This window comes from Carassius gibelio, chromosome A12 (assembly GCF_023724105.1).
Source record: "Carassius gibelio isolate Cgi1373 ecotype wild population from Czech Republic chromosome A12, carGib1.2-hapl.c, whole genome shotgun sequence".
NCBI classification, from domain to species: Eukaryota; Metazoa; Chordata; class Actinopteri; order Cypriniformes; family Cyprinidae; genus Carassius; species Carassius gibelio.
In genome coordinates this window covers 12,404,832-12,432,539 of record NC_068382.1, presented here as the reverse complement: position 1 = coordinate 12,432,539, position 27,708 = coordinate 12,404,832, and the positions used below count along the sequence as shown (strand labels likewise).

Sequence of the window (27,708 nt, the reverse complement as noted above, 5' to 3'; positions counted from 1 at the left end):
ACTCAACTGACTTTAGGTGCATCATACTGTAAAAAAAGTTCCAGTTTTTTTTTTTTTTCAATGTTTTTCTCAGTTCGGTTCTTGTAGTGGTTCCTATATTTTGAGTTCTGACTGATATATGTATTTTTGATGCCATGGAACAAATTTCCATTAGAGATGCAGCTATTGCAAAGCGATCATGTAAATGAAGCCATCCGAAGTGACAGTCGACACTAAAAACAGTGATCTCTAGCAGCACTATATATATTATGTATGAACACGGGGCATCTTTGTACTGGTTATTCCTCCTGTAAATGGAGTTTTGAAAATGCAAAGCTCTCTGGAGTTTTAGAAGTGAAGCCGACAGCTGAAGTGGTAACTGATGACTTTACTCCATGTTAAATGTCACTTGCAGCTTAATAATTTGTTTGTTGAGGGAATCCGAGAACAAATTGATCCAAATTTGTCTGCTTTTGTTGTTCTGAATTTTTTAACAGGCCTGTTTTTTAAGGTTCCTATACTAAATATTTGCATGTTGGGTGCTTGTGTTTGTACGGCTGAGCGTCTCTGTCTGTTTTACTGTCTTTGTTCAAGTTGAACTGTTCGAAATTGCTACAGACCGTCCAAATGTTTAAATGAACAACATTTTATGTTTGCAAATATCTTGGCAGCATGTGAAAAAAAAAAAGTCATATTTAATGATATCTTTCAGAAAAACATCCTCTTGGTGTTTTTTTCTTCTGATTTTATCTGTGCTTTTCTTTCATGATTTAATGTTGTCAACCACTTAATGGATTGTTTATGTACCTTTCCATTCAGCAAGGCAATACGCGTCCACTGGCTTTGAACTAACATCTTTCAGATTATCAGTTTGTTCTGAAGGGACACATTATTTGTACAAGTACAAGATGTACAGCACTTTCCTGCTGCAGTGATGAACTGCTCATCAACGTTAGATCAAACCGCACAACGTCAAAGCGTCTTTACAGATGCGCTTTTATAAAAGAGAACTTTTATCAGCTTTTTGTGCTTCAGTGTTACGTGTGTCGTCTGCTTACTAAACGAACGATTAACAATGCTCATCGGCTCTGTTTTTAAGGCTTTGTTTGTAATGTCCACTCTGCATACTGTACAAATTTTGGCCTCTCCAGGGAAGAACAAAATTCCAAATACTAGTCCTAACTAGTATAATCTTTCAGTTTGGGGGCAAATTTAGTCCAGTAAGGAATAATGCACGTGTCGGACTGTTCAGAGCAGTTTTTGGCATTGCTCGTGCAATATTTTAATAAAATATTACTCTGACAAGCAAGTGGAGGAGAAAGAATATGATACAAACTGACGTGGCTAGGTTTCTGTCATGTGATGTTATTAAGGCCTTTTGTGGCATTAAAACTTATAAACAAAGAGCCCAAATATTGTACTATGCCGCTTCATGTAGATACATACAGTACTGTTCAGAAATTCGGGGTCAGTAGGTGTTTTTCCTCCTAAGAAATTCATACTTTTATACAGCAAGGGCACCTTAACTTGATTTAAAGTAATAGTAAATACATTTGTTACAAAATATTTATATTTCAAATAAATTAAGTTCTTTTCATATTTCTTCCACAAAGATATCAGTATTGATAATGTTTCTTGGGCACCAAATCAGCATATTAGAATTATTTCAAGGATAATTTGACGATGACTGGAGTAATGGAGTAAAAAATCTTCACAGGAATAAATCATTTTCAACTGTATTATTTAATAGAAACAAGTTATTTTAAAGCAGCTGTATGTAAGGTCTTGAAAACTATTTTTTAATTGTATAATGATATCTAATAAGACGATGGCTTCAGTCCCATGCCCCCTGAATGTTCGTTCTGGGAGTTTGGAAGTTCGGTAAGTCAGTCCGAAAAGCTTTGAAAAGGGCAGATTGCTTTGCGGCAGCAACAAATTCACGTGTACTAAAGAACACTACAAAGTCACAAAACTACATACAGTTGCTTTAGTACTGTATTTTTTCTTAAACAAATGCAGCTTTCGTGAGAATAAGAGACTTTCAAAAACAATAAAATAAATCGTACCCTTAATTTTTGAACGGTATTGTAGATGATTGAGGATTTTTCTGTTGGACAACCATTGAATTCTCCATTGAATTTAGATGACTAGATGAAAAGAGTCTATATAAGTTTGTTGTTTCATTGCGCAGTTGGTGAGTAAAGCAATAACTTGTGTTTTATATACAGTGCTGTATTGTATACAGTATATGCAGAAGATAGATATCAGAGCATCATTTTAGTTTTACATCGTCTATTTGCATGGACACCTGTCCTGGCTGAGCTCTAGAAACCCGTGGCTTGCGTTTTTTTCCATTTAGGATGTCGAAGTTCAGCTTGTGTTGAGCATCATTTAGAGATTTAGGAATCCTAGCTCCGTATTTTCAGCAACATCTGCTGGACTCATCTAGCTTTTTTCCACACATTGATGTATATTATGTATCAGTGGTGACGACACTGGGCGATATTTACTGCCGCCTTTCAACGTGCTCCAAAGCGGTTGATCAATCATTTGTATGCCATATGTTTTGCACATTGTGTATATATTTTAATGGATGTAATACATATTTTTATACATGTTTGGCGCATCCATGATCTCTATTTTGTGAATAGTTTTAAAGATAAAAGTATATATATGCCATCATGTGTCAATGAAAATCGATGTATTGTGAAAATACTGTCGTAGAGGATGTTTTAGAGTCTCTTAAATATACCAGAGGAATGACATTCAAAACTGTGTCTGCTTTTGTTTATTTCGGTCATAAGAGTTACTGGAACCATGTTTTTTTTATTCTGAATATCTAATATTATACATATTTTAGGGTTATCTTAGGGTTTCCCATGATAAAGTTTCAAGTACAAAAATAAATCCATTGTTTTCATAGTGACATTTGATACAGCATTCCTCTTATAACAGTTCTTCAGGTTATCTAACTGTTACATGAATGCAAAGAAGTATTGCATTCATAGAATCACAAATGTCACTCAAACCTGGAAATTTGGATATCAGTTAATTTTACTGTAGATGTTGCAATGATAAACAAGTTTTGTTTCAAGGGACCCGATTGTTATTCAAACCAATGTTACTGTCCACACTTTTTTTTTTTTATTTACCAAGAAACCTTCATATGAAAATGAGTATCTTTATGTATGACATAGTAAGCCTACTATAAGTACTATTTCTCAATTTTCTTACATGCACTGCACTATACTTTAGATAAACATGTTATTTTATAATGAAAAAATAGTGAACCACTCCAAGATGTGATAGTGATGGTCATTTGGTGAATGAATTGATTCTTTTCAGTGAACCATTTAATTCAGTGCGCACTGAATGAGTCAATTGTGAATTAAACTGATCCAAATGTTAACAACTCTGATTCAGTCTGGTCAGAGTGAGTCCAAACCAATGATTTGGTCATGTCACACTCAAAATGAGCCAGTAGTACATGATGTGTACTTCTTCCACTACAAGTCATTACTATGATTCTATCACCCTAAAAGCCTATTGGAAGTGGTTCATACAAATGAATGTTAGCCACTAGCACAATATTAGTGTAGCACATTAGATCCCCTTAGACCGTTATTAATTGCTAGTTGAATTCATTTGTACATATAGTTTTGCCACATCTGAAAGTCTACATATTGACTTCCCCAGCAAAGAGATACAAATCCCTTTTGACCATGTCCTGTGCTCGGCTTCAAGGTCTTCTGGAAGTTTTCACAGTCATGATGTTACAGATTATTAACCGTATTACTTTTTGCTTCAAATCCTATTAACCAAACAGATATCTTTGTGGCAGGATGGACACCTGTGGACGACATCTTTGAAGCGATTCATACAGAAGGGGACCAGGCAACATCCAGCCAGACACCTATCCCAGAAACAACAGGATGACAATGTAAATGTCTGTTTTTTAAGTAGGCTAATCGCCTGTTTAGCAGATTCATATACAGAGAGAAACTTAATACGATATGTTCATGTGACCATTAATACAACAGTTCTGGGTTTTGAATCTGATTAGCTGAGCGAACTGTTCGATTCAGATATTTCCCAACAAAAGTGCAAATATTTAGCAATGGGGTTTTTGTTTGACTGTTTGTCTGTGTTATTTAATTCCGATTGAAACCTAAGTTGTCCTTGCAAACGTACTCACGGATACACTAGTAGGTGTTGACAAGTTGCTGTGTGAGTGAATTACTGAATCATTCATCGAATTGTTTCTTTCAAAGCAATGATTCATTCAGCAACAAATGAAAGTTCCTTCTTCGTTTACTGTCTTTCTAAGCTCATGTGAATTTCTTTAGTGAGAATTGTCTGTTTTTTTTGTTGTTGTTTATTTAAATCCGTTGTCCCCAAAACTGTGTGGTTATCCAAAAATACAAATTTATTTCAGACCACTTGTGTGTGTGTGTGTTGCTCAGAAACACACATCATTTAATGATTGATTATTCACTATAGAATACTTACCCTACCACAGATAAGAGACAACAAAAGACGAAGGCATTGCTGCCCAGTTTATAGTCGATCTCAGTGGTGACAATCTTAAGGCAAGCAGGGCACTTCACTTTGGCAGGGGACATGCTGACATCGTCCAGGCTTACTAGAGTCTCTGGGAAGGCAAGACATGTTCATCTGTTTATTCATAACATGCTAAATGTTTCTATGGCATTTTTAAACTTGATATATGTCTGTGGGTTTTTACCCTGCAACTTGTCAGTTGTGAGCAAGTATCATATGTAATGCAACCTAATTATATTATTTTACCTGTGTTTTTCTCTTTCTGAGCAATGGTTGGAGATACAGTTTCTGTTAGAGAAATATGGAGAATGATTTGTCTCTGGATTGGAGCTTTTTAATTTGAGATGGAGAGTATATCATACAAGATAATCAGTGTTACATTTGCAACATGACAATAATTTTACCTATGTTTTCTTCTTTCTGAGCAATGGTAGGGGATACAGTTTCTGTTAGAGAAATATGGAGAATGATTTGTCTCTGGATTGGAGCTTTTCAATTTGAGATGGAGAGTTTATCATACAAGATAATCAGTGTTGCATTTTCAACATTACTATTATTTTACCTATGTTTTCTTCTTTCTGAGCAATCGTAGGGGATACCGTTTCTGTAAGAGAAATATGGAGAATGTATTGTATAGTCTCTGGATTGGAGCTTTTCAATTTGATAGATATTTAGATATTTTGAGATGGATACATGACTATTATTTCACCTGTGTTTTCCTCTTGCAGAGCAAAGACAGGATAATTAGTTTCTGTAGAAGACACTGGGAGAATGTAGAGTCCTTGGATTGGAGCTTGGATTGGATCTGTTATGAAGAGTAGATCATACAAGATTAATCAATGATATATTTGCATACTTCTTACTAAAGATGTTCCTTAAAAGCTACAGTATTGCAAAACAACGCGTCAAAAGAAGAGACAATAAGTTAAAACTTTTTATCAGGAGGCATTTTTTAATGTTAATTACAATAAATTACAGCTTCATCTCAAATTAGAATGTTGTGGAAAAGTTAATTTATTTCAGTAATTCAACTCAAATTGTGAAACTCGTATTAAATAAATTCAATGCACTCAGACTGAAGTAGTTGAAGTCTTTCGTTCTCTTAATTCTGATGATATTTAACAAAAACCTACCAATTTCACAAATCTCATCAAATTAAAATACTTCATAAGATCAATTATTTTTAGTGAATTGTTGGCCTTCTTGAAAGTATTTTCATTAATTGTACATGTACTCAATACTTGGTAGGTGCTCCTTTTTCTTTAAATATTGCCTCAATTCGGCGTGGCATGGAGGTGATCAGTTTGTGGCACTGCTGAGGTGGTATGGAAGCCCAGGTTTTTTTGACAGTGGCCTTCAGCTCATCTGCTTTGTTTTGTCTCTTGTTTCTCATTTTCCTCTTGACAATACCCCGTAGATTCTCTCTGGGGTTCAGGTCTGGTTTGTTTGCTGGCCAGTCAAGCACACCAACACCAAGGTCATTTAACCAACTTTTGGTGCTTTTGGCAGTGTGGGCAGGTGCCAAATCCTGCTGGAAAATTTAATCAGCATCTTCAAAAAGCTGGTCAGCAGAAGGAAGCATGAAATGCTCCAAAATTTCTTGGTAAACGGGTGCAGTGACTTTGGTTTTCAAAAAACACAATGGACCAACACCAGCAGATGACATTACACCCTAAATCATCACAGACTGTGGAAACTTAACACTGAACTTCAAGCAACTTGGGCTATGAGCTTCTCCATCCTTCCTCCAGACTCTAGGACCTTGGTTTCCAAATCAAATACAAAACTTGCTCTCGTCTGAAAAAGGACTTTGTCCCACTGGGCAACAGTCCAGTTCTTCTTCTCCTTAGCCCAGGTAAGATGCCTCTGATGTTGTCTGTGGTTCAGGAGTGACTTAACAAGAGGAATACGACAACTGTAGCCAAATTCCTTGACGTGTCTGTATGCCTTGACCCCAGCCTCAGTCCATTCCTTGTGAATGGATTTATCTTGACAATCCACATTTTTTCCTTCCACTCAATTTCTGTTAACATGCATGGATACAGCACTCTGTGAGCAGCCAGCTTCTTTGTCAACTGTCAGATCAGCAGTCTTTCCCATGATTGTGTAGCCTAGTGAACCAAACTGAGAGACCATTTTGAAGGCTCAGGAAACCTTTGCAGGTGTTTTGAGTTAATTAACTGATTGGCATGTCACCATATTCTTATTTGTTGAGATGGTGAATTGGTGTGTTTTTTTTTTTTTTAAATGTGAGCCAAAATCATCACAATTAAAAGAACCAAAGACTTAAATTACTTAAGTCTGTGTGCATTCAAGTTATTTAATACATGAGTTTCACAGTTTGAGTTGAATTACTGAAATAAATGAACTTTTCCACAACGTTCAAATTTATTGAGATGCAATGGTACATTTTAATTGATTATTTAAATGTTATATTTTACTTTTAAGTAAACCATTTAAATTGATTTTTTTAATACTTATATAATACACAAAACAAATTTATAAACGCAACACTTTTGTGTTTGCCCCCAGTTTTCATGTCCTGAACTCAAAGATCTAGGACTTTTTCTATGTACAGGAAGGCCTATTTTTCTCAAACATTAATCACAAATCTATCTAAATCTATGTTAGTGAGTACTTCTCCTTTGCCAAGATAATCCATCCACATCATGGCATATCAAAATGCTTATTAGACAGCATGATTATTGCACAGGTGTGCCTAACAAAGTCCCTTTTCAGCCTAACAAGACCAGGCTTTTATCTAAATTAATAGTCAGAACTGCACTTTCACTGGTCATAAAAACTGAATGTATAGAAACAGCAGTAAAATATGATAAAAATTGCTGAAAAAGTTGACTTTTCCCCAAAATAAGGTTTAAAATGCCTTTTCCCCACAGTTTATACTTTTACTACGCATGCGCAAGGGTTCACAACACCAACTTCATTTACATCTCTACCAGAATGCCGGTGTCTTTTACTTAGAATGTAAGGTAACATATTTGTGGTCTATATAAAATGCTTTAACTGGTCGTCCGGTGCCTTCGCGTTGTTATCACCCTCTTCTACCTCATACAACATGTAACCACACCAGCCAAAGACATCCACATACAGCTTCTTCACATATCGTCTGAGACCAGCCACCTGGACAGCTGCTGCAACAATCGGTTTGCATAACCCAAGACTGCACAAACTGTCAGAAACAGTCTCAGTGAACCTCATCTGCATGCTTGTCATCCTCATCGGGGTCTCGACCTGACTGCAGTTTGTCGTCATAACTGATTTGAGTGGGCGTCTGGCACTTTGGAGAGGTAAATATGAATATGCAAATACTTATATGGTATGGGCAGGCGTATGTTTTGGACAACGAGCACGGGTGCATTTTATTGATGGCATTTTAAATGCACAAAAATACAGTGAAGAGATCCTGAGGCACATTGTTGTGGCATTCATCTATGACCATCACCTCATGTTGCAGCATGATAATGCATGGCCCCATGTTGCAAGGATCTGTACACAATTCCTGAAAGCTGAAAACATCCCAGTTCTTGCATGGCCAGCATACTCACCGGACATTTCACCCATTGAGCATGTTTGGGATGCTCTGGATCAGCTTATACAACAGCGTGTTCCAGTTCCTGCCAATAACCAGCAACTTCACACAGACATTGAAGAGGAGTGGACCAACATTCAACAGGTCACAATCAACAACCATATCAACTCTATGCGAAGGAGATGTGTTTGCACTGCTTGAGGCAAATGGTGGTCACACCACATACTGACTGGTTTTCGGACCCCCCAATACAGTAAAACTGCACATTTTAGAGTGGCCTTTTATTGTGGCCAGCCGAAGGCACACCTGTGCAATAATCATGCTGTCTAATCAGCATTTGATATGCCACACCTGTGAGGTGGATGGATTATCTTGGGCTAAGGAGAAGTGCTCACTAACACAGATTTAGACAGATTTCTGAACAATATTTGAGAGAAATAGCCTTTTTGTGTACATAGAAAAAGTCTTAGATCTTTGAGTCCAGCTCATGAAAAATGGGGAAAAAACAAAAGTGCTGCGTTTATAATTTTGTCAAGTGTATGTAAAAAGGAATGTGTTTTCAGGACAGGTTTACATCAAAATTACCAGTAAAATTAAATATGTACTGGACCCTAATTTTTTAAATGAATGTAAAGTATGTAGAGTATGTCATTTAAGTAGTAAAAAAAATATGAAGAAAAAAAACATTTTACATTGTGCACAACTTTGTTTGTGCCTTTGTTGCTCTCTCTCTCTCTCTCTCTCTCTCAGTGTGAGTGTGTTTTGTTATGTTTATAATCTAGACATACCTTTGTCCATGGACTGTGTTGTCGAACTCGGGCTTTTTTCCTTAATAAGATCATTCTCTTTTTGCTCCAGTAACTTCAACTCCTCTTCTATTCTGTCCAGTTCTGAAGGGCCCTCTTCATTTGCGAGGTATTCTAAAACAAGACAAACAAACAAAATATGTAAAACAACCAATTCATTGTTTGTACTAACTAGTCAAATGTAAGCATGCAGAATGATTCCAGCCAAGAGTGGACTCATTGCAATTTGAATGGCCATTTCCTGGTTCAGTAGCAGGCTCCTTTTGTATTACGAGGAAAGGGGTAATTATATTACATAGTTTGCATGTTTTATTGTGCAGTAAAATAATCAAATGTTGTTCTTGTCCTTAAGTCTGCAGGGCGGACTGAATGTAACATTATTTCCAGGGGCCAGTTCTAAAGTTTTAACAACTTGTCTGACCAGTTAGCAGTCACCAAGGGGAAATGATTTGTATTTTTTCAGATTTAAATAAGACCTTACCTTCTATTTTGTTGTTCTTCTTTTGGATCGCCTGTAGAAACTGAAGCCGGTTCTGGAGCTGTTGTCGTCTGAAGTGGATGTTCCACAGGTTTGTGGGATCTTCATCCTGTTCAGAGTCCTGTGGCAGCACTGTTGTCATAGTCCTGCTGCCCTACAGGACAAATTACATTCATTGATTTGAAAGGTGCAGTCAAATTCAATGAATTTCGCTGGCAAAATGGTCTGTTGTCCTTGTCCATTATCAATAGTGTAGCGGAATGCACGTTCATACACTATACAGTTTGTCAGATCCCCAAATTTGCACCACCAACTTGAGCGAAACCTACATGGTACACTTTTTTGCCCATTAGCGAAACTCCCAATCACATTGATTCCCTTTGAAATTAATGGCATTGGCCAGCTAAAATTTCACAGAGCAGTAAATGCGACCGCCCTACAGATTTTCATGTGCAGTCATCTGCGGATTTAGTCGCAAGAAGAGATTTGTGAATTCTCATAAACAGGTTAGTGAAAAGTTACCTGGAATTCTGCATTGCTTACTCTGTGAAAATGTGATCTGACCTTAATTTAAGTCATAGTTATAGACCAACACAATCTGACTAAACTAATAACAAATAAAATAATGTATATGTTGTACACATTATTTGAATACAGTTATTCTCAATGCAGGGTGGAGAAAGTAAGGGAAACCTTGAACAAATAATAACAAATAACAGCAGCTAAACCTGATTTTATTTTATTTTTTAAGCTATTTACAAAAGTTTTGACCAGTTTTGGACAATCCACCCTCATAAATCTGATTTAGCTTATTAATATTGTTAGGCTGTAGCCAGCTAGATTCTAGCCCTCTTTATAGGTTATGCCACAGCTTGGCTTGAGGTCAGGACGTAGGAATTGTGTGCTTTGGGCCACTATTTTGTTGCATCACCCAATGAATCTAAAGACAATCTTCTGTAAAATGTCTTGATGCACTTATGTGTTATTTCTTCCTTCGATGATTGCAAAGTGACCTGGCCCTAAAGCAGTAAGGCAGTTTAAAACCTTGATGATCCTTCCACGGTTCTTCAGTTGGGATGGGGTTTTGGAGTTGGTTTGCAGTGACATTCTTCCTCTAAACAGTGTTGTGCAATTTTGCCAAAAAGTTAAACTTTTGTCTAAATTTCCACAAAACTTTGTCCCAGAAGAACTATGAAAAAGCCAGATGTGCAAACATGAGACATGCTTCAATATTGTTTAAGCAGTTTCTTGTTAAGTGTTTTTCTGATAGTAGACACATGAAGAAATACTTCAGCAGCAGTTTGTAAAGTTTTCTGGAGGTCTCACCTCTTTCAAGATTGTGTTCTTAGAGATTTTAAGGGTTCCTTCCGGTTTGTCACAAGTTTCGGAAAGTTTTTTTCGAGTATGGCTCTGTGTGACGTTAGATGGAGCGGAATTTCCTTATATGGGTCCTAAGGCACTTCTGCCGGAAGAGCGCGCGCTCCCATATAGCGAGGCTGAGCACAGACATTTCACTGATCAGAGCGATTCACTGATCAGAGCGAGAGCGTCGCGAAAAGTCACAAAAGAAGTGTGTTTTTGGTTGCCAGGGCAAGACAATCCTGCACAGATTACCAAAAAAAAAAAAAAAAACAGCATTAAGGGACCAGTGGATGGAGTTTATTTTTACAGAGCATCAACGGAGTTGTGCAAGTGTTTTTGTTTGTTCCCTGCATTTCAAAGATGCTTGTTTTACAAACAAGGCCCAGTTTGACGCCGGATTTGCGTATCGTTTATTTCTTAAGGATGATGCAATCCCAAGGAAAAAGGGTCACGATCGTGTGTTGGAACCGCAGGCGGTGAGTAAAACTGCTTCAAATATCTCTGCCTTCTTGTTAGTGCATCCCCTCCCATGCCGGAGACCCGGGTTCGAGCCCCGCTCGGAGCGAGTCGTTGCTGCTGCTGCTCTCGTTCAGTTTCAGCCTCGGGATCTGATTCTGGATCATAAATAAACGGCTGAATCTGACTGTTAGCCATGGTTTGTTTTGGATGGTTTTTCCCTCACGGTAATGTCACAGCCTCCACACACTCTCAACGCAAAAGCCTATTTGCGCTCGTGATTCTTTAGCTCCGCCCACACGTCACGCCTCCAGCCGGTCGTGTTTTTCCGGGAAAAATCGGTACAGATTATCTTTCTCTTATGAATATAATAAAACTAAAGACTTTTTGGAGTTATGAAGGATGCAGTACTACTCTATAGGTACTCAAGATTAACAGGATATTGAGTGAAAACGAGCATTTCACCCCCCCTTTAAATATCATTATTTTGTGTGTTTGGGGATACAGAATATGTTGACATGCTTTAATGTTCAAAAAACAGTGCATTGTGATTGGCTGAACACCGCAAGCACTCGTCAGAAATGTAACACCCCTTTCCATAATCTTTCAAAATAAATGTAAAGACAGTTAATAATGTCCTTAGTTACCATTAGTACCATTAGTTCAAGCCCAAAAAGGGAACCAAGTCACGTGACAGACACATTGATGAAGCTTGTATGTGTTTGCAGTACACAAGCCACGGATGGTTAAGACAATTTTCAAAAGACGTCTCTTTCTCTCTTTCTCTCTCTTTCACACACACATACATGCAACACGCAAAATTCCTTATTAGAACAGTCAATAGAAAATACTTAAACTAATAACAAAACATACTTACAGTAGCTGATTGTTTGCGCGAACATTTAGGCGGCATTATGCAAATTGTCACATCGTGATGTAGACGTGGCAGAGTTTTAACTTTGATAAAGAATATCTCTTTTGTTTTTGCAACTTCAGGGATCTTATCTATGCACAATTTAAATTGACTCCAATGAGTATTTATATCCTGCACTGTGATCACTTCATCATTTATTGGATGATGTTAGTCAGATTATGTTTGTCTATAATTGTGATGTAAAATTAAGACCAGACCACATTTTATGAGTAATCGATCCAGAACTCCAGACCTTTAAAGTCAAACATTTAGACACACTTGACTGGAAAAAAAGAGAACTTTTTATCTCAAAGGGATAGTTCACCCAAAATTCTGTCATTAATTACTCACCCTCAAATCGTTCCAAACCTGTAAGACCTTCGTTCATCTTCGGAACACAAATTAAGATATTTTTGATGCATTCTGACAGCTCTTTGACCCTCCCATAGTCAGCAAGGGTACTACCACAATAAAGGTCCAGAAACGTAGTAAGGACATCAGTAAAATAGTCCATGTGACATCAGTAGTTCAAACGTTATTTTGTGAAGCTACAAGAATACTTTTTGTGCGCAAAGAAAACCAAAATAATTTTGTGGTTTGCCTCCATTTTGGAGAGTATCGTGACGCATGCGCACACTTCCACTGCATGTGAACAACGAATACGCATGCTGGCAAGTTTTGTGTCGATATAAGCAGCAGCGCAATTATTTACGTGCGTTATTTACATGAAGCAGATGTGTGTGCATTTTTTGGTCAACTATTCCTTTAAGGATTTTGCTTAAATGCTTAATTTGTATTATAATTTTTTTTAGGTAAATATACATTTACTTTAAGCAATTCTTTACAGAACTACAATTGAGTTCATGTTTTAAGTGGACAATTTGGACCAGAGAATGAATAAAAGCAGACAAGTGCTGAACGTGAGGTCCTTCAGTACTATTTAAACTGCTAATGAATGTACCTATAGATTTTATTTTTATTTTTATAACTTTTTCAACATTTATTTATTTGTCTTTTTTGGGCAATGCATAATTGTTTTGTTATAGTATTCATGCCATTACTATTATTCTAAAATGTTGCAAATATTAATAATAAAGAATGAATAGATGTGTGTCTAAACCTTTGAACCGTAATGTGACTTTTTCTAGATGTATTCGTTATGCTTTGTTGTTTTATATTTGGTTAAATTATCTTTTGCAAAATGCAGGGAACATTATTACACAGTGCTGCCATTTTTAGACTTTTGACATTCTGCTGGTCTCAGTGCATGCCATTGACGTCAGAAACAGTGACATTTCAACTGCAGCAGACAGATTTTTAGGTATTATTTTTTATCTTTGAAGAAGAACATTTTCTAATGAAAATTCAAATGATAGTTCTCCTGCATTCTGTTAAGTAAATAATATAAATTTGTGTTCATAAATTTGCCTAAAGAAAGTGTCTGCCATAGTTGCATTACGTTTTAAGCAATCCATGCATGAAAAGAGTGAAAGCATGAATAGGTTTATGAATGTTAGGTCATTTCAGCGCATCATTACATTAAAATTTTATGCATATTACTTCAATGTTTCAGGCATCCCATTTAAATAATTATTGTCCATCACCAAACACTGAAAAATCTTTAAATGATGGGTACATCACATTACCTCTAGGCACTAGGATGCTGTTTGTTCGGTGAGTCGCAGTCCAGCTCCAATAATGGAAATGTTGACAGTACTGAGGAATTTGGGAGAATGATCAGGTTACTCAACCTTTTTTATTATTCCTCTCGCAGTCCTTGTTTAGCAGTTCTCCTTCTTAGAGTATTTAGTCGTCTTTGAATATGTCTCCATAATCTCTTATGCCTTCCTCTTCATATTGGTCTGAATGGCAATCAAAGCATGAGATGACATAAAAAAAAAAAGAATAAAAGAATGATTGTAAAAAAAAAAAAAAAATTCAGAAGGCTTAACAGTAGACTGCACCTAATCCTTCGGATAATTTTCACCTATCTTTCACCATTTGTGTTTGTTTGAACTAAACAAGCCAAGATACTATTTCCATCTTGGTTTGAATGTATTTTCATAATCAAATTTGCAGTAAGGGGTGACGTTCAGACTGTAAAGTGGTGTGTGTGTGTGTGTGTGTGTGTGTGTGTGTGTGTGTGTGTGTGTGTGTGTGTGTGTGTCGTAAATGTTTAGTGTTTGTTTCAGAAAGGAATATGATGATGCTCAGAGATAAATACCACTTCCTTGATTATATATTTTATGAATGTTTGATCATTCATCATCAACATCGTGGAATTGTTTATTTTTTTAGTTTTAACAATGGATTTTTTTCCATAGTTCTAACTAGTAGAGTTCCAGAATAGGAAAAAAATTGGCTAAAACAAAAGATTCATTCGTCCTTTCCAGTCGGTCACCTCTAGAGGTCAGGCTTTCACAGTGACCGAGTGGACGCTGTGTGAGGAGCGGTTCGGGACCGCTGATGTCACTGATTTAGCCAATTTGAACTTTAAGAATTCGAGTTGAAACGGACTAAATGAAATTCATGTACAATTAAAGTCTATTTTAGTGGCTTTTAATGGTTTAACTTATAATAAAATATTAGAAAAGTACTTTATTTTATTTAATAACATGTGTCAGTTGGTGTTGACTGAGCGTGTCCGTGAAACATTCAGAGCCACTTCCTGTTTGAGAGAAAGCAGCTGGAGTTGATCTGCGAGTAATGAGTGACGCATGATGAGACAAATGAGAACCGGACAACATTACTACAAACCCCCATATAACTCTTCTAGCTCCTTTTTTACCATCCTCCCCACATCCTCTGTTTCTCTGCCTTTTGCTCTTTTCCCTCTTGTCAGTTTATTCCAACTCTCTCTGTTCTATCTATAGACACAATATGTCACAGACAGACTGGGATGTCCAGTCTCTGCTGCAGGCACATGTGGCAAACGTGATCTAGGATGATGATGACATCAATGGGGGGAGGTTCTTGAACAGGCAATGGGATGAAGCGGGGTGGGAGGGACAAAGGGGGCAAAAACAGTGAGCAACCAAGCAGAAAACAAAAACCCCATAACACATATTATGCAAATATTGTTGCTTCAGTCTTTAATTTGTCTGAGGAAATATAAAGTCATTGTGTTGCTCACAGCAACTGTTGGTGTGGATTAGGTCATTGGTCTAACTCTCATTTGAAGTGAACCCAGTGGTTTTTACATCTTCAAATGCCTCTAAATATTTGTTTTTGACCTGTATTAGTTTCTGTTCGCTTTAAAAAAGCATAATGGTCAGTTTATTTGTGATCCAATTTGCATTTGATTACAAAAACAGCTTATTACAAGGCAGTTGATTTGAATCGAATAGACCGTGCGGATTAAACTAGAATCACTGCAGATAGTGCTGGTGAGGCAGCTGTGCTGATTTGTCAGTGACGTTGCTTTAATCTGCTGCGAGCGAGTCGGTCCAGACCCTCAGAAATCAGAGCAGGAGGGAGCTTGTGCGTATGTGCACATGGGGGAGGAAGAGAGCGGACAAATCAGATCTTCTGTAAGCAGAGAGACGTTAAGATATCTGCTTGTGTTTGCAGTCATTACCCCTGTCTGACCAAACACAAACTCATACCAATGGGTGTTTAGCAGGCGGACATTCAGTATAACCATATTCCTGTAGCTCAAGCAGAAGAGCACGGCACTAACAAAGCCAAGGTCATGGGTTTGTTTCCCAATAAATAAATAAATTGATTCAAAACAATGTATACCTTTGATTTCAGTGTGCATAAATGTTTCTGCAGGACTATAGTGAACCCCTTGCTTGAAGTTTTTGTTAGCATTGTTTGACCTTATACCTCCATTTTTATGCATTCAAATGTAGATGTGTGGGCTTCAGGGACTTATTACACATTGTGTTAATTTAGTTTCTTCAGATGCAATTTTGTTGAAACGGATTTACAAAAAATGACTTGAACTTTGTATTCGTCAAAAAATCCTTAAAAATGTTTCCCCGTTTCCACAGAAAACACAGCTGTTTTCAACATTGATGATGATGATGATGATAAAAATAATATTAAAAAAATGCACCAAATCATCATATTAGTATGATTTTTGAAGGACATGGGACACTGAAGACTGGAGTAAAGGCTGCTGAAAATTCAGCTTTCACAGGAAAGTTAACAGGAATTACATTTAAAAAAATAATACATCGAAAATAGTTAATAATATTTTTTATAATAGCAAATTATTTCATTCATTCATTTATTATATATATTTTTTATTGAATTTTTGATCAGATAAATGCAGCCTTGGTAACCCCTAGAGACATCTCTGAAATCTATCAATCAGTCATTGATTTCAAAAAATGTTGTTAGTTAAATAATTTTTGGTGGGCCTGGTGAAAATGTTAGCAGAACAAGTAGCTTGACTGGGAAAAAATTCTTCCGCAAGCAATTAATCACAAATATAACATTGCAGCATTTTAATGGACTTGATTTTCTCCCCATCTGCGATCACAGATTGGGATGGCTAATGAAGGCCTTGTGACTGTGTGTGTTCTTTTTGTGCCACCAGCCGGTCAACACCATGATATATGTGGATCAGAGAAATAAGTCACATAAAATTATAACTACAGTGTTTGGCTTAAAAGAAAGTGCCCAGAATCGACTGCCTTGAGCAAAGAAACCAACAGGAAGGTCGTGGGAAAAGGATATGCTTGCAGCTTCCAGGAGGGCCACTGAGCTGAACGGCTGTAGTAGGTGTTAATGCAGCAATCAGATCTCTCACCTGACTTACTACATCCTGCTGACTCGTGCCCACTCGTTCATCCAGCCCAAACTGTAGCAGACATCCCCTGACAGGCTCCTGGAGTGGCAGTGTGAGTCATCTGATATCAAACCTTTTCTGATTCATTAAGCCCCTGTGGCCCCTCCCCTTCCTCATCCCAAACCTTGCCGCAAACTCCTTTACAAAAATGCAGCACGATGTTCACACTTAGTAGGAAGACATCTGCGCTGTCCTTCTCCCCTGCTATGCAGAACATTATGCCCTGAACTTACGAATGTGGGAACAGAACGGAGAGCAGGCGACCGTTTCAGAGGCCAAGATGGAGACGAGAGTGGTGTGGGATGTTACATTTGACTACAGATCAAATTCAGGTTCTGAGAACGAGTATCGCCACAGGCCAAGGTTCAGCTGGCACCATGCATTCTAACGGCAGTTAACTTGGCAGTGTTTCGGTTTCCAAGTCACGCCCTGAAAAATATACAAACACAGAGAACAGTAGCGCTGTGATAAAGAGAACGAAAGGGCGGAAGCATGAGATTGGGCTCAATTCAAGCTCTTTCTCTCTCTTTTCCTCTCAATGTGTTTGATTCAGAGGTGAACAAGGACATCTAACCTGCTGACCTCTGGAGTGGCCATGTGTTAACCAGGCGATATTCTCTCAGGAAACACCTGCTGTAGGTTTATGCATATATTTCATTATTATAAACAATTTAAAAATACACCATTCAACAATTTGGAGGCAATTTCATGTTTCAAAAATACAGTAATAGTGTAATATATTACAGTTTAGATGATCCTTTTTCTATTTTAATTTTAAATTAATTTTAAAATGTCATTTATTCCAGTGATGTTATTGTGCAGTTGTGCTGAATAATATTTTTGTGAAAACTGTGATGCATTTTTTCAGGGTTCTTTGATTAATAGAAATGTCCAAAAGAATAGCATATAAATGTCTTTACGGTCACTTTTTGTCAATTTAACAAATCTTTGCTAGTATTAGCTCTACTGACCCCAAACTTTTGAACACTAGTATATAGGTACAGGATGTTTTTTTATTTTTTAAATAACAGAGTACTGAATCTGAAATACTGATTAAGAAAATTATTTTTGCACCAATCCTAATTGATTCAAAGTATGCAAAGATTCATAGTCCGTTCATCATGTTATGATGATTTGACTTTATTCCATACATTATGCATCTCTTGAGTAAAAGAGAAATTGAAAGTAATGTATTTTTCTTGTAATAGGCTCACGTCAGTCTCACTTCCTCAATTTAAGTAATTCCTATCCTCCTAGAAGCAGAAATAACGACTACTCCTACCACTAATAAGATTTAGTAATATTTCTATTAAACCTTTTTGTATAACAACAGTCAACCATCAGTTCAAGAACAGATCACACCATAGGACATGGAATATTTATTTAAGAACACAAACAATGATAAGTTAATTATCAGGTAGTCCACAAATATTGTGGGAATGATATCAACACAGTCAAACAGGAGAAAACATACATGGAAAACCATTTGGGAACAAGAGACCCCAAAAGAAAAGCTTGATCAGAAAATGAAAAAGAAAATAAGCGATAACCAACACCGTTGCTTTTTGAAAATAATAATTTTCATCCTATAAGTAATTACCCCCCCATTTTTTAAATCAATGTCACATATAAAAAGCAGATGGGGCCAGAATTAGAACTTGTGTTGGAGATCTCAATCTTTTTCCAAACTTTGAAATGAAACCGAATTCCCGAAAAAGCGTTCATGTAGAATTTCCCCCAAAAGCAAGAAACTACAAAATATTATACACATATGAATACGTCATGCAAAGTGGCCAACATGTTGTACAGTAGTATGGTTTAATGCATCTTTAGCGGCATGGATTTACTCTCTTCAACTGAGAAACAAAACTCAGATAAACGTCCCTAAACCAGCTCCCCCAAAAACTGATTTAAATAAAACTAGGAACAAAGATTATAAAAAATCCAGATATTTCAGAATCAGATTTCCAACCAACGTTTACAATCTTTGAGGATATCATTGAGTTACTGTGTAATGGACAAAGCACGGCATCATGGAAAATCCGGTTTGTGTGAAAAAAGTGTGTTCATCTAGTGAGATTCCCTGATTGGTTGAATAGAGTCAGGAGACCAGTGAGGTACGAAAGAGTCCCATTATCCAACGGGTAGAGGAAATGTAAGTCCGATACACAATGTTTGAGTGTGTAAGTTTCACACACTGTACACATGAATGCTTGCATTGAATACTAAAAAGAGGTCGCTAATCCACATGCAACGTCAACTCGCGTCTTGCATAAAGAACACCAGATAAAAGAATAAAAAGTAAAACGTGAGAAAAGTTGCTGCCTTAGATGCTAGACATCCATCTTTGAGAAAATACCAGAAATAATCCGTAGGCGCAATGATCGTAGTCCCATATACGTTAAACTACTCTTTTATTATAGAAAAAAGCTCTGTAAATTTCTGTTGCTTAGTAATACAATGTGCGCTTGTTTCTTTATTTCTCTCATTACCTTTGTGTTGGCTTTCACTCCTCTTCTGTAAATGTCCATGTTGCTTGGTTATTCTTGGTTGAACGCTTTCCCCCTCCATGTTTGGTGAGTGAGAGAAAAACGAGTGCCCCTGACCCTCCCCAACCCTCGCTCGGTGTAGTCCAGGCCCTCATCTCTCGGCCTCCATAGCGACGCTGGCTTTCTGTTCGGTTGTCGCTTGCTGGTTGACAGCTGAGGGCCAGCCTGGGGGCGGGTGGGATTGTTGGGGGGAAGGCCCCTGAGTCCATAAGCCCTGTTGGTTGGGGATGGGTGGGGTCATGCCCCAGCTGACTGGAGGTGGAGGAGGTGAGGTGGCCATGCTGGGACTGCTGCTGCTGTTGAAGCTTTCCGAGGCTTTGAGTCGCGAGAACATGGTGAGGGCGTCAGGGAAGTTTGGTGGCGTTGCAGGCGTGTTGGCGGGGGTACACATCTAAAAAAAACAAATGGAGAGTCACAAATGTATTCTTGGATAATGCACATCATTTATTCTTTAATAATAATACAAATAAAATTAAAATTTTAACTTGCAAAACTGTTCAAAGGTTTGGAGTTATGAAGATGTCTTAATGTTATGGAAAGAAGACTCTTATGTTCACCAAGGCTATATATACACACACATAAAACAGTAATATTGTAAAAGTTTATTACAATTTAAAATATGGTTTTCCATTTTGAAAATTTGAAAGGTAATATTATTCCGGTCATGGCAAAGCAGCAGTCATTACTCTTGTCATCAATGTCACATGATCCTTCAGAAAATTGGAATATGCTGATTTGGTGCTCAAGAAACATTTCTTATTTGTTGTCAATAAAATTAATAAAAGTATTTAATTCAAAATCTTAAAAACCCCAAAAATGTAAACAGTAGTGTAGAATTTGTCTCAATACACTTTAATCAAATTAAATCAAAGTTAATCAAATCTTGTTGCATCTCGAAAATGATTTCCTTTCATTTCGTGATTGGGACTTATTACGTCTCAAACCGATCATTCATATCATATAGAGGCCTCTGACTTAAAAATATGACAAGCAGCTAAAACATTTCAGTGGCAAAACTGAATTCTGCTAAGTTGTCCCAGCAGATCATTCCGACATTCCCTCACTTCCTTTGCATTCTTTCTGCTTGTGTTGATTGGAGCTCTTCTAACGGTTCAACTTCCTGTTTCTCATCTCTATCCTGGCATCACCTGCTCTGCCTTCCTCTGTGTGCCGTTCGGTTATTCCATTACCTCTGTGACCTCCCCATTGTCCCCTCTAAACTCGCTCTCTTCTGTCCGCAGCAATTCATGCATTTACAGAGGTACACAATAGGCCTCATGAGAGCACCCACGCCATCCTGCAATGTTTTCGGCGGTAGGACAACATCACCAACATTTCAAAGGTTGCCACAAATCTGCACAAGGAAGCAATCTGTGTGTTTAATTGGTTTAAGGACTAATTTGTGGAGAGAAAGAGATTTTGTCAATGAAAGCTAAATGAATGGACAGCATTACATTGGGATACTTCCTGGTGTGTCCTTGCACAGGTATGAGAAACAGGTCCATATTGTCTTACTGCAGCATTCACACTGGCATCCTCGTCCCATCCTGTCAGCAACCTTGAATAATGCCGCCCGCAGTTTTTATTGACCCACCGTAAGGAAATCTCTCAAAAAACCACCACAATCACCCCATTGTGGCCGGTCAAAAGTCTCAAATGGACCTCATTGTCCCTGGATTGCTTTAATGCAAAAGAGTGTTTGCAACAGGAAGTCTGGATGAAGGGGTTATAAGCCCTTGGTTTGGGAGAGTCGGCACAAAATTGCATCCAGCAATGCATGAGTCTACTGGACAGCTGCTGCAGATGTGAAGACGACAATCAGCGGCTTAACACGGTCGTCAAACCGAGAGCAGATGCATCTGCAGATCCTCCATAATTCAGAAACTTTGGCAAAGTGTGCTTCAAGAGGTGTGGTGTACATAACAAACATGTTCTGGCCGACAGCTGGGTTGCTATGGAAATATTTTGGTTGTGAAGACAGATCTGTTGATGAGAAATGAGGTCAGGGTTGGCGTAGAAAAAAAACTAAACCTGCGCTGCGCAGCCCAGTCCACATTGTTATACTTGTTTTTTTTTTTTACATCCGATTTACTCAAAAACCCAGAGAATGTTATCTCTTTAGGAACACTGTTAAAGCATTTTATACACACACACACACACACACACACACCAGTTCTTTCTAGTTCTCAAATCTGTTTGACAGAGCTTTTTTCAGGTGTGCAATATTCTAGTGATAACAGATTTCAAACCCACTACAAATATAAAAATGATACTTTTGTGAATGTAGTTTTAAGGATTTTTTAGGCAAGAATGTAGTTGTCTAGACTTCAAGTATGCAGTTTGCTAATGGAGATAAGCTCTATTTGAAAATTGGCTTCAAATGTTTTCAGAGATGTGAGCTCCAGGGCATCAGCGGCCGTTCAGTGCTCATGAACCCACTGAGGGGAGCCATGAGGGGGGGGGGGGGGGACGCTTGGGTTCCCTCATGATTTTGAGTGATTTCAGTGTTTTAAAACAAAGACAACTTTTTTGGCTACCTTGTTTTTGGCTACCTTGTTTTTGGCTACTTTGTTGCTTAAAGAGTTATAAGCCATGAACCAGACCAATCTGCTACATTGTGAGTCACAAATTACACACTTTGACTTGAGCAACAAAAAAAGTATTTGAAAATCGTCCAAAAAAGGCAGAAAGACTGCAAGTAAGAACTGCAACCCCATTAAGCACTGCAAATGGCATAGCTGATTTAAAACCAATAGTGAAATATATAAAACTATTTAAAAACTGTTGTGTTCTAGACTTCAAAATGCGTGAAATGTTTTTGTGCGTTAGGTACACCAAGCACATCCGTAAGCATTTCAGGGGCATAATATTAGGCGGCACCAACCTTGTTCAGTTTACTATTGTTCAAAGAGCCAGACTGTTCCAATCCACAAACAAGCATTTTCCGGATTGGAACGCTCCTCCATTCCACTGAAAATAGCTGGAAATATATAACATATAACCAAGGAAAGCTTTGAAAATCCTTTGAACTAAAACAGTGATGCAATTCACCCCTCCATGTGTTTACGCTGTCTCTTGAAAGTTCTAGTACAACCACTGTTTTTGACCACGAACCACTGTTTTGCATCCTTCACATGCATGTCTACATGACTCTGGACTGGATTTATGGAAAGTGAACACACACTGTGGCAGATGAAATATAATGATAAGGTTTGTAATGAGATAACTGACAGTTCACTGCAGTGTTCCACTGTAACACCACAGCCTGATCTGCTGTGTGCGGCTCTGAGAGAAAGAGAGACCAAGCTGTCGTCAAGCAGGCAGACAATGCCTTTAGGAGGTGCTTTGATATTTCTGACAGTAATTTGTAATCATGTACTGCAGAGATGCAGAGGTTTTTCTGATCTCTGCACTCTTATTATACCGTGTGTGTGTGTGTGTTTGTGTGTTCCAGTGTTTGCATATATGTGAACAAATGATCTCTCAGTTCAAGGCTTGATTATTAACCTGAGTGTTTACACAGTACAGAGGGATTTCAGAGCAAAACAATAGGCAAGTATTGTCTAAAAACGGCTGGTTTTCACAGAGAAAACAAGACTTGATTCATACTTATGTTAAAATCAGGGACGTGATTCTACAGCCAATACTGGCTGCAAGGTCTTCTGCCAAGTGATCGTAAACCAGCAAAAGTTGTTCAATCAGAGCAGTTTAAATGTCATCCAACTAAAAAAAACATCTAGGAGAAGACGCATTGGTTGCACTCAAAAAAGAGTTTGGTTTAAGTGGACTAAATGATTGGAGAATTACTGCATACATCACCAAAGACATTTTACTAGAATGTCCAATTATGATTTTGATTAAACATTACAAGTTAAAAAGAAACATGCATAGATTAATTATTCATACGATTTATAACATGCATTTAGAAAATATGGTGAATGAATACTATAAAAACATAAATGGAGAATGCTCTGTTTATTATAACTGCTTCAGCTCTTTAAAGCCTGGTGGATTCTGAATGTACATCAGCTGGGAAAACTATTTTGAAAATTTGTTACAACTATATAATTTTTCTGTGCCATTACCATTATAGCTGTGGTGTGAACAAATGGCTCATAGAATTACAATTATTATTAAAACTTTAGATATAGTTATTGTCCTTGGTGTGAATGGGCATTAAATACTGTAAAACAATATATGTATTACAAATTATGTCAAAAATCATATTATATAACTGAAGCAATAATTGTTCAAATTAAACGTTTCTCATTCTGTTTTTCCATTAAATCACAAGCTAACGCTAAGTCTTTTTGCTGCCACCTCGGCATTCCACTTACCGATCACATTTAGTATCACAAGCAATTTACCATTCAAGACACAACGATATTCACAGTTCTGCAGTGACATGTTTCCATATGTCAGCATAGAAATCTAGTTCAGACGAGGAAAGGTAAAAGATAATTTTTAGGAAGTACCTTTGACTCTGACTCTGGCAAAAATGTGCCTGCTTTCATTGCTCCCAAAGAGTAATCGGGAAGGCTATTTAGATTATCTAAATAGAAGAATATAATGTGGTATGTTTTTGAACAGAAATTAAAAACGGCTAACTTTGGGGTTTTGAATCTGCAGGGAGCTACTAGCAGGGGCAGTCTAACCATGTTAAATCTTAACCTCTTGGATTAATACACGTGCCTTGCACGTTACTTCTTGTACATCTGCATGCCGGGAAACATTGCCTGTAAATGTGGTTTACTCTTTCTGGCACCCACCATGACATCAACTCAAGGCCAAATACACAAAAATAATCATTGTTTCAGAGTAAAATACTGTGTGTTCACTGCCTTTGATTAGACAATCTAGTGTCTCTTAAGTTCTTAGCCTGTATTTTGTCTTTATAATATTTCATACTGATTGTCCCACTTCCCTAACTCACAGCCTTGACAAGAGAGGACATCTGCTTATTTTTATGGGCTACATGACTGGAAGGTTGTCAAGAGAGGAGCTTCACTCCATGATCCTTTGAATTAAACTGTCAGTTATCTGCAATTAAAGTCCTGTCATAACTCTAACCTTTCCCCAATCTCTGTCTGTAAGGTGCAGGATTTCAGCTTTAATTCTCATCTGAGAATTTAAATATTGCCAACACCTCCTTAGGTCACACTCAGGAACAAACCACAGTTAAAGTTACCAGAACTTGTACCCCTCCTCCTCAGCCCCAATGCCAGGAATAGAGCCTTTTCTACTCTTTGTGTGTTAAATCCTGTTTTAATTACCATACTTTACCAGAGGATAACTGGTCATCTTACTAAGGCTTTTCTTTTTTCTTTGGACGTGCAGCGTCACTGGGCAGAATACAAGAATTCCTTGGGCCAAATGTTAACTTCTCAAACTGTGAACATTGTGCTCTTTACAGAACATTATTCTTTGGTAATGAAACTTTAGTTTGAGGTCTAATACTCGATTACAGACATCTATAGAACAGATGTAAATCCTTCTTTAATAATTGATTACCGAAATTAAATTACTAGACTAAAATCATGTCATAAATAAGAATAAAAGTACTGAATCTAAGTAGTCAATTATTTAATATTGAAGATTGAACATTTTTATGGCTCTGCAATTGAAAAAAACAAAATAGATGCACCCCTCTCAATGCCACAGTAGTTTCCACTTTGCTGTAAAAAAATAAATAAATAAATAAATAATTTGATTTGGACATTTGTCAGGAGTGTATTCTAGGTCACTATTAGTCATAAGCAATACATGCATTTATTTGAATGGACAAAATCCAGAATATCCATCTTTTTTGTCCTACTTTCTAATAACATTGAAAGGGAGCTATTTCAGTGTGCATGACTTTTTTCAGTTTCAGAACCCATATTTCTTCATAAAATACATAGCTAAGTTTGAAAAAGCTTTTTCTGTGTGACACCCAACTTTCTGTTTGACTATTCAGCTCAGCGGGTGAGTTATGAGCAATTATTGTAGGACTACAGCAGCAGGGTCACTCTAGGAGACAAACATCTAACGTTACATCTGTCCAGAGCATGATCTCAGCCCTTGACAATCTGCCCATTCACGACAGTTATTTCCCAATAAATTGTTTAACAGTAAAATAAACATCAGTACATACAGATGTTAAGCTTCAGAGGCCTGAACATGTGGCAAACTTTAATTACGGCTGTGATGTTGTGCTTTAAAAATAAATGATATAGTTCACCCAAAACATGGAGTGAACTGCTATCTGAAATATTGCACAACCTGATGTGTAATATGTAACTGTACATAAACAAATGCCAAATCGTAGTTAAATAATTTCTGTTTTATCAAAGCTAGTTCTAGTCATTTGTGATTACGAAGAATTTTTAGAAATCATTTTGACCATTTTATGATCCAGTTTGACCGATTCACAGACTCCAAAGAATACATCACCCACAAATCACAACAGCGTCATCTACAAGATAAAATATTTAATAGCAAAACATAAATGGAAAAAGTCTTCACTATACAAATTTCCATCACTTCCACAATTTTCAGGACTTAATAACAGAATTGCAATAGTTTACAATAACTTTACAATAAGGTTTCTTTGGTTAACATTAGTTAATATAAATGAATAAAACAATTAAAGAAATATAAAATATAATATAAAAATAAGCATTTATTCATATTTAAAATTAATGTTAATTTTCATAATTTAATAATACATTATTCAAATCATACCTTGTATCTGTTAACATTATTTACTGGACCTGAGCTAACATGAACTAACAATGAAAAGTTTGGTATGTATTAACTAACACTGACAAAGATTAATAATTACTGTTACAAATGAATTGCTAATTGTGAGTCATAATCAATGCATTAACTAACATTAACTAATGGGAGTTTATTGTAAAGCGTTACCTAATATTTCCAGGTTTTTCACAGAAGTGGAAAACAAAAGAGACAATGGGATATTCCAGAATTCATATTCATGATGCACATCAAGGAATTAAACAGGGATACACTGCTTACTGCTTGTGAGACTTTAACTTTGTGGTCATTATTTCATTTCACTGCAACACTGAAATACTGCCTACCTCGGCACACTACAGTAATAACAGTGAACACGCCGTCTGTGTGTGTGTGTGTGTGTGTGTATTTCTGGAAGCCCCGTCTCTCCGCAACATGGCCGACACTATGGCTACAGCTTTACATTGTTATTGTTACAGCCACGATGTATACGGAGCACATATAGTCACACGACAAACACATGCAATATAAAAAAAGTTACATGTAATAAAGCAAACACTTATAAACAATTCTGATTTCATACTCACCATTTGATGATGGTGACCGTACGGGATATTTGTCTCTTGAAAGAAGGCACTAAGGGCTGTCTGCGAGTGAGAGATCATAACACAGCATTACCTTACATGCCGAGTAATATGCATTTAAACATATTTAATTCACGCTAGACTGGAGACCGTCGGAGTTTCACTTATTTCAGAGAGCTGAGAATGGCTGCAAGATTAAGGCTGATCTAAATGAAAAATGAAAGCACACCATGTATCAGTGTTGAGCTCTGCTGGAGTGTAATCTGTCAGCGGTCATCTTCATTGCATAATGGCATGGGAAGCTAGTACAGTGTGTCATGGGGAAGGATTATAGTATTTAATCTGGAGTGAACACTAATTGGATAGTAGCCTGTCTCTGTTAAGATTTTCGCAATTGTTATACTATAGAGATGTGTTTAAGTGCCGTTTTTTATTCCTAATTAAAGCACATGCAGACGGCAGCGATAGCTCTGAAATGTCCAAGGAGGAAACTAAAACCTATTTAGGTCATGGATATTAGTCAATATTAAGGAATGGCAACCAGACACGCGACAGAGTATGCAATGCATCACATGGACAATGCACATGCAAATGCGCTTACCTCAAACTGCCAATGTGCCGCTTGCAAAAGCTGTTTCGCCTGGTCTGCGGCACATCCAGCTGTCAGGACGAACTGGTTTATCATAACTTGATGTTTGAGTTCATCCATAGTGGCTGGGGTTTATTTCCGAGCAACGAACAATAGTGCTTTACCCGGGACTGTGTTTTTTTTCTATCTCTTTCTTTTTTGAGATTTAGTCTCACCGCTTTTCTCTTTCAGTCGTCCACCATTACAGCCGGTTGAGCAAACACAAATATTTACTGTAGGAGCGCTGGCGTAATAAACGCCATATGATTGGCAGCAGGAAGCAGCCAATCAGAGCGCGGCGGAGGTCATG

The 27,708-nt window shown here is 37.4% G+C and overlaps 2 protein-coding genes across 2 annotated transcripts; both read right to left on the bottom strand.

The window, feature by feature from the left end:
• Positions 1 to 688: 688 nt before the first annotated feature.
• Positions 689 to 14,669, bottom strand: LOC128025165 (uncharacterized). The gene is made up of 9 exons (XM_052611217.1): positions 13,751 to 14,669; positions 9,377 to 9,527; positions 8,878 to 9,009; positions 5,249 to 5,344; positions 5,102 to 5,143; positions 4,944 to 4,985; positions 4,786 to 4,827; positions 4,489 to 4,630; positions 689 to 3,892 (listed from the first exon to the last, which is right to left on the bottom strand). Exons 2-9 carry the CDS (start codon positions 9,513 to 9,515, stop codon positions 3,784 to 3,786), a joined length of 744 nt encoding a protein of 247 aa, XP_052467177.1. The 5' UTR covers positions 9,516 to 9,527; positions 13,751 to 14,669; the 3' UTR covers positions 689 to 3,783.
• A 3,597-nt stretch (positions 14,670 to 18,266) lies between these two features.
• Positions 18,267 to 27,641, bottom strand: ubald1a (UBA-like domain containing 1a). The gene is made up of 3 exons (XM_052611218.1): positions 27,372 to 27,641; positions 26,774 to 26,833; positions 18,267 to 19,842 (listed from the first exon to the last, which is right to left on the bottom strand). Exons 1-3 carry the CDS (start codon positions 27,477 to 27,479, stop codon positions 19,543 to 19,545), a joined length of 468 nt encoding a protein of 155 aa, XP_052467178.1. The 5' UTR covers positions 27,480 to 27,641; the 3' UTR covers positions 18,267 to 19,542.
• Between the last annotated feature and the right edge of the window lie 67 nt (positions 27,642 to 27,708).

Coding starts and splice junctions, on each gene's coding strand:
- LOC128025165 (XM_052611217.1), bottom strand. CDS start 9,515: ATGACAACAGTGCTGCCACAGGACTCTGAACAGGATGAAGATCCCACA. Junction 9,010..9,376: donor GAAGAACAACAAAATAGAAG/GTAAGGTCTTAT, acceptor GTCTTGTTTTAG/AATACCTCGCAAATGAAGAG. Junction 3,893..4,488: donor TGTCTCTTATCTGTGGTAGG/GTAAGTATTCTA, acceptor TTTCTGGGATAG/GTGTCTGGCTGGATGTTGCC.
- ubald1a (XM_052611218.1), bottom strand. CDS start 27,479: ATGGATGAACTCAAACATCAAGTTATGATAAACCAGTTCGTCCTGACA. Junction 26,834..27,371: donor CGGCACATTGGCAGTTTGAG/GTAAGCGCATTT, acceptor TCTCACTCGCAG/ACAGCCCTTAGTGCCTTCTT. Junction 19,843..26,773: donor ACGGTCACCATCATCAAATG/GTGAGTATGAAA, acceptor TGTTTTTTTTAG/ATGTGTACCCCCGCCAACAC.